The sequence below is a fragment of the Trichomycterus rosablanca genome, chromosome 13, assembly GCF_030014385.1.
Source record: "Trichomycterus rosablanca isolate fTriRos1 chromosome 13, fTriRos1.hap1, whole genome shotgun sequence".
NCBI classification, from domain to species: domain Eukaryota; kingdom Metazoa; phylum Chordata; class Actinopteri; order Siluriformes; family Trichomycteridae; genus Trichomycterus; species Trichomycterus rosablanca.
The window spans coordinates 30,994,552-31,009,615 of record NC_086000.1 but is presented as its reverse complement, the minus strand read 5'-3'; the positions used below and the strand labels follow the sequence as shown (position 1 = coordinate 31,009,615).

Here is a 15,064-nt window from a genome sequence, read left to right as displayed (position 1 = left end):
CTTTTCATTACATTTTTATCAACTGCTTGGCCCTGTCCCGGTCAGGGTCACAGCGGGTCTGGTTCCACCGGGAAACACTGGGCACAAGGCAGGAACACCCTGGGCGGGGCACCAGTTTATGGCAGGGCTTGGCCAGTCATGACAGTGTTGGCAGCTTGCACTGCTGAGATTCGAACTCAGATTGCAGCAGTGGTGAACTAGCATGACAGACCACTGCGCCACCCCAGCGCATACACACCAATCAGCCATAACATTAAAACCACTTCCTTGTTTCTACACTCACTGTCCATTTTATCAGCTCCACTTACCATATAGGAGCACTTTGTAGTTCTACAATTACTGACTGTAGTCCATCTGTTTCTCTGCATGCTTTTTTAGCCCCCTTTCATGCTGTTCTTCAATGGTCAGGACCCCCACAGGACCACCACAGAGTAGGTATTATTTGGGTGGTGGATGATTCTCAGCACTGCAGTGACACTGACATGGTGGTGGTGTGTTAGTGTTTGTTGTGCTGGTATGAGTGGATCAGACACAGCAGCACTGATGGAGTTTTTAAACACCTCACTGTCACTGCTGGACTGAGAATAGTCCACCAACCAAAAATATTCAGCCAACAGCGCCCCGTGGGAAGCGTCCTGTGACCACTGATGAAGGTCTGATGAAGGTTAAAATAAAACACGCTTGGCACAACTTTGATTCTCCTCAAATTGGCCAAAAAAAGCTTTGGATAAAGACCCGAAGCATACAGCCAAAACAACACTGGAGTCACTAAATAGCCCAGCAAGCAAAAGCCTAAACTTAAACCCTATCAAATATCTATAGAGAGACGGTTCACGGATGCTTCTTATCGACTGTAGCAGGGCTTGAGAGGAACTGCCATAAAAATGGGATAAACTGCCCAATCCAGGTATACAGAGTATGTAGAGTTGTATTTAGTAAGAATAACAGCTGTAATTACTGCCAAAGTGGTTTCTACAAAGTACTGAATAAAGACTCTGAGTACTTTTGTGAAAAATAAATTCTAGTTTTTGATTTTTAATCCATTTCTGGAAAAAATGATTGTATTTTGCTATAATGGATGAGTATGTGTAGATATTTATTTAAAATCAAATTCACAACACAATAAAGCAAACAAAGGGGGTCTGAATACTTTTAAAATCCACTACACTGGACATACCATTCCAGCACAAACTAAATCTGATACACGTTTTATCAGACATGACGCAGCTTATTCAATCTTTTACATTCTAATAGTGTTGAAAGAAAATAGCAGTGGTGCATCCCCAATGATGATAAGCATAAGCCTCTTGTAATAACAGTTTACACACCACAGCACACCCACACCATGCTACAACCTCAACACTGTCACGCTTCAGTGCATTAACACACATTCTCATCATCTCTGTAATGATTGTGTGGGCATACAGGCACCTCAATCAGAAGAACGTCGGATTTTACCTTATTTGTGAGCAACTGGCACACTTGAGGCACATAATCGATGAGGCAGCCTCCACTCGGAAAGGCGGGAATATGCAGGGCTGAAGGTCCTCCAAGAGCACTGCAGAAATCAGACAGAGGAACACGGTTTATATTTAAAATGATTCCAGTAAATGAAAAGTTGGGGCAGTTGTAGCTTAGTGGTTAAGGTGCTGGACTAGTAACCATACAGAAATGTCGCTGGTTCAATCCCCACCACTTCCAGGTTGTCACTGTTGGCTCCTTTAGTAAGGCCCTTAACCCTCAATTGCTTAGAAAATACACAGATCAGCCATAACATTAAAACCACCTCCTTGTTTCTACACTCACTGTCCATTTTTGATTGGCTTTCTAACGAGTTAGTGTTTTACTTCACAACCGGGACAAGTTTGGAGGTTTTTAATTATAAGCACATTTACAAAATAACGGATTATATTCCTAATGGGACACACGGTTATAAATTTAATAGCATCTGGAAGAACATAAGCTAAGGTAAGCAGTGGTTATGATTTGTTTTGCTGTGTTTTGGATTTTGGCCGCTGTGCCGTGATTTATCGTGCACTTTTGTTTTGCAGTGAAAACAAAACGTATCAGTTTAAGCTTTTAACTGGTACCTTCTTGTTATGGAAATTACATTCATTTGCACAATGACTAGGAAAGTAAAACGGCAAAATACAGTTACTGTTGTTGTTTTTTATCTGAGCTTATATATTATTTGTTTATTTCTATGCTACATTTCCAATATATGTTTTGTGTATATTATATTGACTCATGACTTGACTCTGACTCGTCTAAAGACTCGTGACTTGGACTCTAGCCTAAAGACTCATCGCTTGACTCAAACTCGTATTTTGTGACGTGTGAACATCTCTGCCTTAAAGCTTCTTTTAGCGCGCAAAAAGGTGAAAATCAGATGCCAGTAAACCCGGACTATAAGCTCTCTCTCAGTCTCTCAGACATGACCAATTACTACTCCTTCCACCCTCAAGTGGGGAACCTTTTTAAAATCCCTCATAATAATGGTATTACCAGATTTGTTATTTATTATTTTTTCCCTTTTTCACCCAATCCAGTTGTGCCAAGCTGGAGCATCTCTCTCTTGTTGCTGCCACTACACCCACCACTGACTGAAAAAAACTGTGGTCGTCATGTGCCCCAAACAACACGTATGCAGCCAATCACATCTTTTCACCTGCTGGATAACGAGGTCTCACAAAGCACAGTATCACGTGCACCTTTCAGATGATATGTGACAAAAGCACTTTCTTGCTGGCTGTGCCATTAAGCAGCAAGCTTGAAAACAATATTGATTGACAGTGTTGATGCTTATTCAAATGCAGTTTTTTATGAAATGTATTTTATGTTATATAAGATCGCTCTGGCAACGGTCATCATAAGGAGACATGAGAAGATAAAAAAACAGCAAAAGAAGAAAATGGGCTTCATGAAACTTTATTGTGTCTCTAATCTAAGAGGGAATAAAATCATATTGAAAAGCTACAAAGCCCCGACAAGCAATCACAGGATGAGGAAACGTGTTTTCTATAATGCATTTCATTTTCATTCACGTTTTCGACATTTAGCAGACGCTCTTATCCAGACCAACTTACAAAAGAGCTTCCACAGTAAACATTTCCTTGCTCTACTTTAGGTAGACAGCAGTTCAAGGATACAAATCTGCTGAAACCCTGTTAGAACAAATGCTTTTTTAAAAATACAAATAAATAAGTAAAAAATAAGAGCATTAGTAAGTTTGGTCTTCAATCGTCTTCTGGAGACAGTGATAGACTCAGATGTTTGGACAGACAAGGGAAGTTCATTCCACCACTTGGGTGCTGGTACAGAGAACAGCCTTGATGCTTGTCTTTATTTCATTTCAGTTCATTTTCATGTTTTACCACTAATTATCTTGGTCAGGGTTGCGGTGGGTCCAGGTTCCCCTGAATCACCTGGCGCAATGCAATAACACACACAGACTGGACGCTAGTGGTGTGCGATACTGCAAAATTTGGTATCGATCCAATACCAAGTAAATACAGGGCCAGTATCGCCGATATTGATCAGATACCAATACTTTTTAATAATTAAGGTGGATGCATCATCAAATTGCTTAATCTGAATGATTTTTCATGACCTTTAGGTGTATTATTGTAATACATATTTTTTTTGTAAGTAACTGCTTTCAGAAGGGTTGTAGATAGATTTGTAGGTCAGATTTCTTGTGTCTGGTGCTTTACTTTCTCACAACGTTACCATCAGGGCGTATTACCACCAAGCGGCTAACTCATAGTTGTGTTTGCTGGGTGAATACATTTTTAATAGTGACCGAATACATGTGTCCTTGTTTATTTAAAATAAACGTTGCTATTCTGTTTACATTTATAAGCACAAAGACAAAAGAAAAGACCACTTATTAACCAAAACACGGAATAACAACCTTACTACGCATGCTCCGATTCATGTGCGTAGGCTGCGCAAAGTGCGTAAGGTGCATCCGTACTTCACCTATGTATAGTTTACACTATTATTTCCATACAATTGCCCAAATTTCTGTATCTGCAAAGCAAAGTATTCAAAAACTTACAATCTTCCAATGCCTACCAATGTACTGATGTCTGTTAGGATTTTAACAACGTAACAGCATGACGGTAACACAGGCAGAGCAGGAGGGGAGAAGCGAGGTGAGCATGTAAGATGTGAGAGGAGCAAGTCTGTACACATATGGTCTTTACTTTCTGGAGAAATGGGAGAAACGTGCTGAATGTAGCGGAGAAAAAGTAAAACTAAAGTATCGATCCCATCACACTGGTATCGATCCCATACCAATACCAACGTTGGTATCGATAATATCGATATTTGGATTGATACACCCACCACTACTGGATGCCAATCTCACTGGGCTTCAACCATCCCCCTTTATAAGATACAGCCAATCATGTCTGTATGTAGATGTCTGACTAGCTCATAGCATCGCTGAGGCTTCGAACCCAGAATCCCCTGCTGTGCCATCCAAGCGCCAGTTATCATTACCATTATACTGCATACAGTGAACAAATGGAAAACCTTTATTGTTTTATTACTAATTGTATAGAACCCTTTATAAGTCAATAATATAGCTTTTCGCTGCACTTTTATCATGACACGTGGCATCAAATCTGCAGTGGCTAAGAAGAAAGAGGTCACTCAAGTTTAGAGCTCGCTGACCTTCCAGCGGCGCGTTGCAAGCTGCATCCAGTCTTCCAGAAAATCAGTGAGTAATTTATCCCTCCAACATTCCTGTGCTCGGCTGCTGATTAGTGAACAGACATTCCACTGAGATGACGAAAGCTGTGGGGTCACCCCTGTACTCACATGAAGTTCATTCCCAAAGCAGCAACTTTAACATGAGCTGGCAGATGACTCTCGCTCTCGCTTACGTCCCCCCGTGTCCGAGCAGTGCCAGACATGACTAACGATATACGCTGCAGTCTGTTGAGCATGAGCCCATGGGCTGTTGATTAACAGTGACATTTAAGCAAACAGGAGCAATCAATCTGATATTTCATAACATACGGACAAAAGGTCCCTGTTTTTTAATGATATTTTCTGTAGCTGACTAGTAATCTGCATGTGACTTAAACAAGTGTAAATTACTAAATCTGTAAAATATACCAGAAGTTTATGGACACCTCTGTTTAATATTGAGATCAAATATACCTCAACTATTAGTACCAAATGTACAAAGTCTTTTAATTTTGTGCCAACAGCTTGGGAAAAGCCATTTGTGCCCCAGTGCATGAGCCAATTTTCAAAAGGACAAGGTCTGATGAGCAGATGACAAGCACCAACACTCACAAATAGATTTATAGACCTGTTGGTAGGATGTTGGTTGATCTACAGTTACATTTTTAAAAGCATTATTTAAATGCTACATCAGGCGCTCGGATGGAGCAGGGGTGAAGTATGCTAGCCAGACATAGCCAGTATTATTTGTGTAGACGTCTGACTGGCCAATAGCACTGCTGAGATTCGAACCCTGACTAAGACTGGGGAGCAGTGTTGGCCAAAGCCCTGAGATGGATTGGGTCTAGGGTATTCCTGCCTTGCTCCCAGTGTTTCCCGATGAAACCAGACACGCACCCTGACTAGGTTAAAGTGGTTGCTGATAAAAGATTAAAAATAACTGTTAATATACACTGATCAGCCATAACATTAAAACCACCTCCTTGTTTCTACACTCACTGTCAATTTTATCAGCTCCGCTTACCATATAAAAGCACTATGTAGTTCTACAATTACTGACTGTCACCCATCTGTTTCTCTGCATGCATTGTTAGCCTCCTTTCATGCTGTTCTTCAATGGTCAGGACTCTCCCAGTACCACTACAGAGCAGGTATTACAGTGCCTTGCAAAAGTATTCAGCCCCCTTGAACTTTTCAACCTTTTGCCACATTTCAGGCTTCAAACATAACGATATGAAATTGTCATTTTTTGTGAAGAATCAACAACAAGTGGGACACAATCGTGAAGTAGAACGAAATTTATTGGATATTTTAAACTTTTTTTAGAAATAAAAAACTAAAAAGTGGGGCGTGCAATATTATTCAGCCCCTTTACTTTCAGTGCAGCAAACTCACTCCAGAAGTTCAGTGAGGATCTCTGAATGATCCAAAGTTGACCTAAATGACTGATGGTGATAAATAGAATCCACCTGTGTGTAATCAAGTCTCCGTATAAATGCACCTGCTCTGTGACAGTCTCAGAGTTCTGTTTAAAGCGCAGAGAGCATCATGAAGACCAAGGAACACACCAGGCAGGTCCGAGATACTGTTGTGGAGAAGTTTAAAGCCGGATTTGGATACAAAAAGATTTCCCAAGCTTTAAACATCTCAAGGAGCACTGTGCAAGCGATCATATTGAAATGGAAGGAGTATCAGACCACTGCAAATCTACCAAGACCCGGCCGTCCCTCTAAACTTTCAGCTCAAACAAGGAGAAGACTGATCAGAGATGCAGCCAAGAGGCCCATGATCACTCTGAATGAACTGCAGAGATCTACAGCTGAGGTGGGAGAATCTGTCCATAGGATAACAATCAGTCGTACACTGCACAAATCTGGCCTTTATGGAAGAGTGGCAAGAAGAAAGCCATTTCTCAAAGATATCTATAAAAAGTCACCTGGGAGACACACCAAACATGTGGAAGAAGGTGCTCTGGTCAGATGAAACCAAAATCGAACTTTTTGGCCACAATGCAAAACGTTATGTTTGGCGTAAAAGCAACACAGCTCATCACCCTGAACACACCATCCCCACTGTCAAACATGGTGGTGGCAGCATCATGGTTTGGGCCTGCTTTTCTTCAGCAGGGACAGGGAAGATGGTTAAAATTGATGGGAAGATGGATGGAGCCAAATACAGGACCATTCTGGAAGAAAACCTGTTGCAGTCTGCAAAAGACCTGAGACTGGAATGGAGATTTATCTTCCAACAAGACAATGATCCAAAACATAAAGCAAAATCTACAATGGAATGGTTCACAAATAAACGTATCCAGGTGTTAGAATGGCCAAGTCAAAGTCCAGACCTGAATCCCATCGAGAATCTGTGGAAAGAGCTGAAAACTGCTGTTCACAAACGCTCTCCATCCAACCTCACTGAGCTCGAGCTGTTTTGCAAGGAAGAATGGGCAAAAATTTCTGTCTCTCGATGTGCAAAACTGATAGAGACATACCCCAAGCGACTTGCAGCTGTAATCGCAGCAAAAGGTGGCGCTACAAAGTATTAACGCAAGGGGGCTGAATAATATTGCACGCCCCACTTTTCAGTTTTTTATTTCTAAAAAAAGTTTAAAATATCCAATAAATTTCGTTCCACTTCACGATTGTGTCCCACTTGTTGTTGATTCTTCACAAAAAATTACAATTTCATATCGTTATGTTTGAAGCCTGAAATGTGGCAAAAGGTTGAAAAGTTCAAGGGGGCTGAATACTTTTGCAAGGCACTGTATTTGGGTGGTGGATGATTCTCAGCACTGCAGTGACACTGACATGGTGGTGGTGTGTTCATATGTGATGTGCTGGTATGAGTGGATAAGACATGGATAAGATGCTGGAGTTTTAAAACACCTCACTGTCACTGCTGGACTGAGAATAGTCCACCAACCAAAAATATCCGGCCAACAGCAAACTGTGAGCAGCGTCCTGTGACCACTGATGAAGATCTAGAAGATGAACAACTCAAACAGCAGCAGTAGATGAGCGATCATCTCTGACTTTACATCTAAAAGGTGGACCAACTACGTAGGAGTGCCTAATAGAGTGGACAGTGAGTGGACACAGTGTTTAAAAACTCGAGCAGTGCTGCTGTGTCTGATCCACTCATACCAGCACAACACACACTAACACACCACCACCATGTCAGTGTCACTGCAGTGCTGAGAATGATCCACCACCTAAATAATACCTGCTCTGTGGTGGTCCTGTGGTGGTCCTGACCATTGGAGAACAGGGTGAAAGCAGGCTTAAAGTATGTAGAGAAATAGATGGACTACATTCAGTAATTGTAGAACTACAAAGTGCTTCTATATGGTAAGTGGAGCTGATAAAATGGACAGTGAGTGTAGAAACAATGTTGTGGCTGATCGGTGTATAATAAACTGGAAATAAACTGCTTGGGGGTTAGTGGTGCCATGGCTAAAGGTGTGCAATGAGTTGCAGTTTGTAAGGGCACTGGATCCACCACAACCCTGACCAGGAAAAATGGTGGAGAAAATAAAAATGAATATACAAAATGCTGCTTTATTGTTACAGGCGGTGGGAGCAACAAGTTGATGTGACAGCAAACTCTTGACTTCGGGGTTGAGGAGTCCATTCGGAATTTTAGTAGTTCTCCTAACACAATATTATGGTCAGGTGTCGGCCATATAATGTATTTAAACTTACCAACACAATACTTTTAACCTATTCTCCAATAAACACAATATAAACCTATTTAGTCTGTAGATACTGGAGCAGTCAATAAAACAACTGCAAAGGACTTGGCTGTCAAGATTTGATTCCTGCTACTGCTTCCTTTCTGTGACTCAAAGAGCTGTTATATCTAAAAGGACCCCCCCCCCCCCCCCCACACACACACAGAAACATATCTTCTGTAAGCTTACTGTGAGTCTCATTCAAATATGCTGGGTGAAACGGGTCAGCAGAATAAAGACGTTAATATTTAACCAGTTCACCAATAACCGACAAAAAAGTCATTGTTCAATGAAGGCTGTCGGTTTAAACTGTCATTTGAATTCATTTCTGATACCCGACACAGAATTCTATTTAAGAACGGAGCTGCAGGCTGTACAAGGTAGGAACGCAGATTTAAAATGCACCCCGACCCACCCTTAGGGCACATGGGTCAGCTGCGTATACAGCCGCAATCTGAGAATCAAATACAAACAAAACATGTTAAATGCATAGTATTTTATTTACATTAACCACTTCATCATGGTCAGAGTCACGGTGGAGCGAGGCAGGAATACAGACCGTACAGGGAGAAACTGAATCTCACGGTTCTACAAAACCCTGAACTGTTAAATTTCACTTTATATTAGAATTGTGGCATTGTGAGAAAAATACAACATAGTGACTAGTGAGCTACAAAATAAAGAGGCAGAGTTTGCATTTCATATAGCATGTCGGGCGGCGAGGTGGCTAAGTGGGTAGCACTGTCGCCTCACAGCAAGAAGGTCCTGGGTTTGATCCCCAGGTGGGGCAGTCCGGGTCCTTTCTGTGTGGAGTTTGCATGTTATCCAAGTGTCTGTGTGGCTTTCCTCCAGGTGCTCCGGTTTCCTCCCACAGTGAGGTGAATTGGAGACACTAAATTGTCCAAGACTGTGTTTGATATAAACTGATAAATCTTGTGTAATGAGTAACTACCGTTCCTGTCATGAATGTAACCAAATGGTAAAACATGACATTAAAATCCTAATAAACAAACAAACAAACAAACATATAGCATGTCTATGTTTATTAATCCTGGAATCAATTGTTGTAGCTTCAGGGCAATGTAATAAGACAGAATGAGAACTTTAAGGTGATAAAATTTCATGAACCTATTTCGCCTTTTTAATCCTCTCACGTCACCAAATGACATCTGGATGGCACAATGGCTTAATGAGTAGCAAGAAGGTCCTGGGTTTGATTTCCAGGTGGAGCGTTTTGGGTTCTTTCTGTATGGAGTTTGCATGTTCTCCCTGTGTCTGTGTGGGTTTCCTCCGGGAGCTCCGGTTTCCTCCCAAAGTCCAAAAGACATGCAAGCAAGGTGAACTGTAGATAAAAAAAATTGTTTGACATTAAAAGCTTGAACCCATACAACATCACAGTTGTTGTATTGTCATTTTATAGATAATGCTGAGCTATGCACCAGAAACAGTTGTTGACCACCTCAACAATCTCAATCGCCATTTATTACAAGCGAGTTCTGTCAGTACAGGAACATGCTGAAGTAAATTTCAAAGGCAGTATAGAAAGACAGGTAAACAGAATGATATATTCATGAGAGTATGTAACATTTTCTGTTTTTTTGAAGCCTTAAAACTTCAAAGCTGCCCAACCTTGTTTTTTTTCTTCTCTCGCAGTACAGTTTAACACACCCACTGTAGCAAATGAAGGTGTTTAAGTACATACAGCCTTCAAGGCAGGTGTGGTAGATTAGGACAGGAGTTAAACTCAATAGCAGGGTTGGGCAACCATGCTTTAACACTAGGCTTGTTAATACACTGTGATTACATGGGCTATCACACAGCCGTACAAGAGCATGATTAACTAAAGCAGTCCGAGTCAACCTGTTCTTTAATGGGTAACTCTGATATTTCTGTTCATTACTGAGAAAACACCAGTAGATTTAAGTAAGTGAGCTCATGAGTGACATCAGATTTTGTTGTGAAGTGTCAAACCAAATGTCTCAAACACTCGAATAACCGATATATTTATATAACATACTGATTTTAAGAGGTGGATTTCGCTATTCCAGACATTCATTGCAATGAACTCGACTCATTTCAAATGACTCGGACTCGACTCTTGACTCGCAAAAAAAATGACTCGTGCACAACAGGAGTCCCTAGCGTCAGTAAGAATCCATCCATCCCTATCTATCCATCCATCCATCCATCCATCCATCCATCCATCCATCCATCCATCCATATATATATTCATCCATTCATCCATCCATCCATCCATTTATATATATTCATCCATTCATCCATCCATCCATCTATATATATATATTCATTCATCCATCCATCTATATATATTCATCCATTCATCCATCCATCTATATATATTCATCCATTCATCTATATATATTCATCCATTCATCCATCCATCCATTTATCCATCCATCCATCTAAATATATTCATCCATTCATCCATCCATCCATCCATCCATCCATCCATCCATCTATATATATTCATCCATCCATCCATCCAGAACATAAAGTAGGTTGTGTATCCACAGAATTGATGAGAAATAATCCAGAACAGACCTGTATCCCTCTCACCACAGGGTTCACAGAATGAATGACACCAGGGTTTACTCCAAGTGTACTCGGGTGTAACTGATTAAGATGGGAAAATGTTGGAGTATGACACTTCCATCAACAGCTAATACACTGAAAAACCATCTGACTTTAAACAGTCTGCATTCTATTATAAATCTACAGTACGTGAAACACAAGAATCTTCCTCATTTCATGTGCAGGAAGAATATATGAGGCAGGATTAAGCTCTGCAAATGAAAATGCATCCTCCCACATAAAAGAAAAGCGCTCTTTACGTAGAGTTGCTAATAACTTGGCAAAGCTGAGCAAATGCTGTCATTAGGGCTTAGATCAAGAATGTGTTCGGCAGATAAAACAACCAGCCGTCAGCGAAACAATCTAAAGCAGACGGAACGCAATTACATGCAAGCAAATGTCACTCATGTCTATCAACCTTACAAAGTGCTTACAGCACAGCCCAGCTATTCATGAAATCGAAGCGGAAACGCAAAACGGTCGGGAACGTCACTCCCCGCCTGACGTTCCTCAACTGTCAAACCCTTCGCTTATAATCCTGAATGCTTGTCTGTCAGAACTCAGTTGGCCTTGATAATTATTTCAGAAGGATGGAAATAAGAAAAAGAAATATCAATGCTGGACAAAATGGGAGAAAAGACAACCATGATAACAATGAACTGTAACAATAGAGCTGAAATCATGTGAAATCATGAAGACATTGTGCAATGCTTTTCTGACATCTTCATAAGGACGTGGTCCTGATATCTCACACACATCATTTACTGGCTGCTTATCACGTAGCGGCTAGTATATCTGCTGACACCTTCAGTTCAAGGTTTCATGAGGGTTGCTAATACAATAGAATGCCTTTATTTGTCATATATACATATACACGTGTACACTAAAACAAAATTATTTGCATATCCCAACTTATTTTGGAAGTTGGGGTCAAAGCACAGGGTCAGTCATTGTACAGCGCCATTGGAGCAGAGAAGGCCAACAGTGGCAGCATGGCAGACCTGGGATTCGAACTCTCAACTTTAATCGATAGTCCAAAGCTCTACCCACTAGGCTACCACTGTCCCATTATTTTTTTTACATTTCCCAGCTTGTTTTGGAAGCTGGGGTCTGAGTGCAGGGTCAGCCATTGAATGACGTCTCTGGAGCTGAGAGGGTTAAGGGCCTTGCTCAAGGGCCAACAGTGGCAGCATGGCAGACCTGGGATTCGAACTCTTAACTTAAATCGATAGTCCAAAGCTCTACCCACGAGGCTACACTGTAGCAATCCAACCTCTAATTGAAGTCATTTTTTGCAAAATCAGGATTATGTTATTAACAAAATCACACGTGCAACAGTTATTAGCATCCCTGCACAATATTTTGTACAACCTCCCTTTGTCAATAAAACAGCACCTAGCATCTTTCCAGATCATCCAGGGTGCAAGATTCTCTCCTGAGGGTCTGGATCAGGAAAATTGACCACGGCAGAAGGCTGATTTTATGTTTGGTAAACTTTGTGTTGATCTGTACATACACAATCCAGGCATAACATAGATACAAAAGTGTCATAATACACAGTTCATCGTAGTTTGTTGCATATGGGACTAAATAGCTGCAGACCAGTCAGGGTGCCCATGCTGACCCCTGTCCACCACCAAAAGCACCAACAATGGGCACGTGAGCATCGGAACTGGACCACGGAGCAATGGAAGAAGGTGGCCAGGTCTGATGAATCACGTTTTATTTTACATCACGTGGATGGCCGGGTGCGTGTGCGTCGCTTACCTGGGAAACACAAGGCACCAGGGTGCACTATGGGAAGAAGGCAACCCGGTGGAGGCAGTGTGATGCTTTGGGCAATGTTCTGCTGGAAAAACCTTGGGTCCTGCCATCCATGTGGATGTTACTTTGACACGTACCACCTACCTAAGCATTGTTTCAGACCATGTACACCCTTTCATGGAAACAGTATTCCCTGATATCTGTGGCCTCTTTCAGCAGGATGATGCGCCCTGCCACAAAGCAAAAATGCTTCAGGAATGGTTTGAGGAGCACAAGAACAAGTTTGAGGTGTTGACTTGGCCTCCGAATTCCACAGATCTCAATCCGATCGAGCATCTGTGGGATGTGCTGGACAAACAAGTCCGATCCATGGACGCCCCACCTCACAACTCACAGGAGTTAAAGGATCTGCTGCTGACATCTTGGTGCCAGATACCACAGCACACCTTCAGGGGTCCATCCCTCGATGGGTCAGGGCTGTTTTGGCAGCAAAAGGGAGACCAACACAGTATTAGGAAGGTGGTCATAATGTTATGCCTAATCGGTGTATGTTTTGGAACAAACATCATCCTGCTGGAAGGGCTATTTTTAGCATCTTGGTAGAGGCAGAGAGATTTTAATTTCCTGGTGTTTTGTGAGTCCATGATGGCATGTACAATAACAAGGTTCCCAGGGCCTTTGGAGGAGAAAAATAACCAAAAGCTGAATTACCCCCTTTATTTATCTTTACCAGAAGTGCTAATAAATGTGAAGGTGATGGAATATAGCTGCTTAAGTTTGATCACATAAAAATATCTTCCTTCTCCCAGTTGGAATGGAGGCAGAACTAGTGCCCACATAGTTCTTTTATATAACAGAGCAGGTTTGGTGCCCACCAGGCACAATGACAAAGTAAAGAATAGCATTTCAACAACTCTTAAAGCAGACTGTCCAGAATCTTCTAAATAAATCCACGAAATAAAAGATGAACTGCAAATATCTTTAGCTCTTATCAACCCATAGACGTGTGTAGGAGTCAATCTTTCAATCCGTCAGCTTCAGATGGAGTAGATATGTGAAGTCCACTATAAACCCCGGCGAGCGCTTCGCTCTAATAATAACAGAGCCGAGTGTGTGGGTGCGGAGGAGCGATCGCTGCGGCGCTGCTGATGTTTGAAGTGGGGAAAGGTTGGACGGGCAAACGCGAATGTGTGCGGATACGGATAGGCAAGGGCTTTTGAGAGAAGTTGAAACAGAGATGGTGAAAATACACAGAAAAACAGGCAGGGACGGAGAAGACGGGATTCCTACGCGGCTCCTTTTTCTCCGCACTTGAGACGGATGAGAGAGACCTTTCTCTGGCTTTTCTCTTTTAAGTCCTACTCGTTGCTTCTCTGTTCCTTTGTGCCTGATCCAGAAGGGTTGGCTGGCTCTCTGGCTTCGGGCGAAATGTTCAGCATTAGCCTTCAGGACAGCTGTGAGATGGAGCACGGAGTTCTTTAGATGTGTGGAGAGGTTTTTTTTAAGCTTTAACACAGGGACGGCTTGCCTAGACTGGAGCTATACAGCCGGCGCATCGACTGAGAATAAAACCAAACCGTGCTGATGGCAACCTAGCCTCCCTCTTTCCTTTTAACCACAGAGAATCTCTACAGAGAGAGCCTGCAAAGTCAGAATTCCAGGCATGATAAACATATCCCATTTAGAAATCAGAACACGTTTTTAACATAATGATACTGGGGTACATTTGAAGATTTTAGCCCCACCAACTGCAAGAAAGTGCATTGAATCAAGCATAAAGTCAGCCCTGTTGTGGAGGGCCGGACTAATAGGCTGACCTTAAATCAGGCTTGTGGGTGGGGGGCAGGGTGGTGCTGGAGCCTATCTCAGCTTTTCAATGGGTGCAAGGCACACAGTAACACCCTGGACGGGGCGGCAGTCCATCACAGGGCAGACTCACATACACACACACACACACACATTCCTATAGGGCAATTTAGTGTCTCCAATTTACCTGACTGCTGTGCACGTGTCAGAAGAAGCATGTGCAGCAACATGCTCTCCTCGGAAGCGATAGGGTATCCCTCAGCAGCGGAAGTCAAAAAAATGAAAGTCTAGAAGATGACCAACTCAAACAGCAGCAATAGATGAGCGATCGTCTCTGACTTTACATCTACAAGGTGGACCAACTAGGTAGGAGTGTCTAATAGAGTGGACAGTGAGTGGACACGGTATTTAAAACCTCCAGCAGCGCTGCTGTGTCTGATCCACTCATACCAGCACAACACACACTAACACACC

General features: G+C 42.1%; 1 protein-coding gene across 4 annotated transcripts in view; it reads right to left on the bottom strand.

The window, feature by feature from the left end:
• The window catches only part of babam2 (BRISC and BRCA1 A complex member 2), a 148,173-nt gene that overhangs the window by 13,799 nt on the left and 119,310 nt on the right, over positions 1-15,064 (bottom strand). For all 4 annotated transcript variants that reach the window (XM_063006776.1, XM_063006774.1, XM_063006778.1 and 1 more), the window contains one exon: positions 1,459-1,558. In XM_063006776.1, the coding sequence (XP_062862846.1) occupies positions 1,459-1,558 (100 nt within the window). The remainder of the gene's footprint in view (positions 1-1,458; positions 1,559-15,064) is intronic.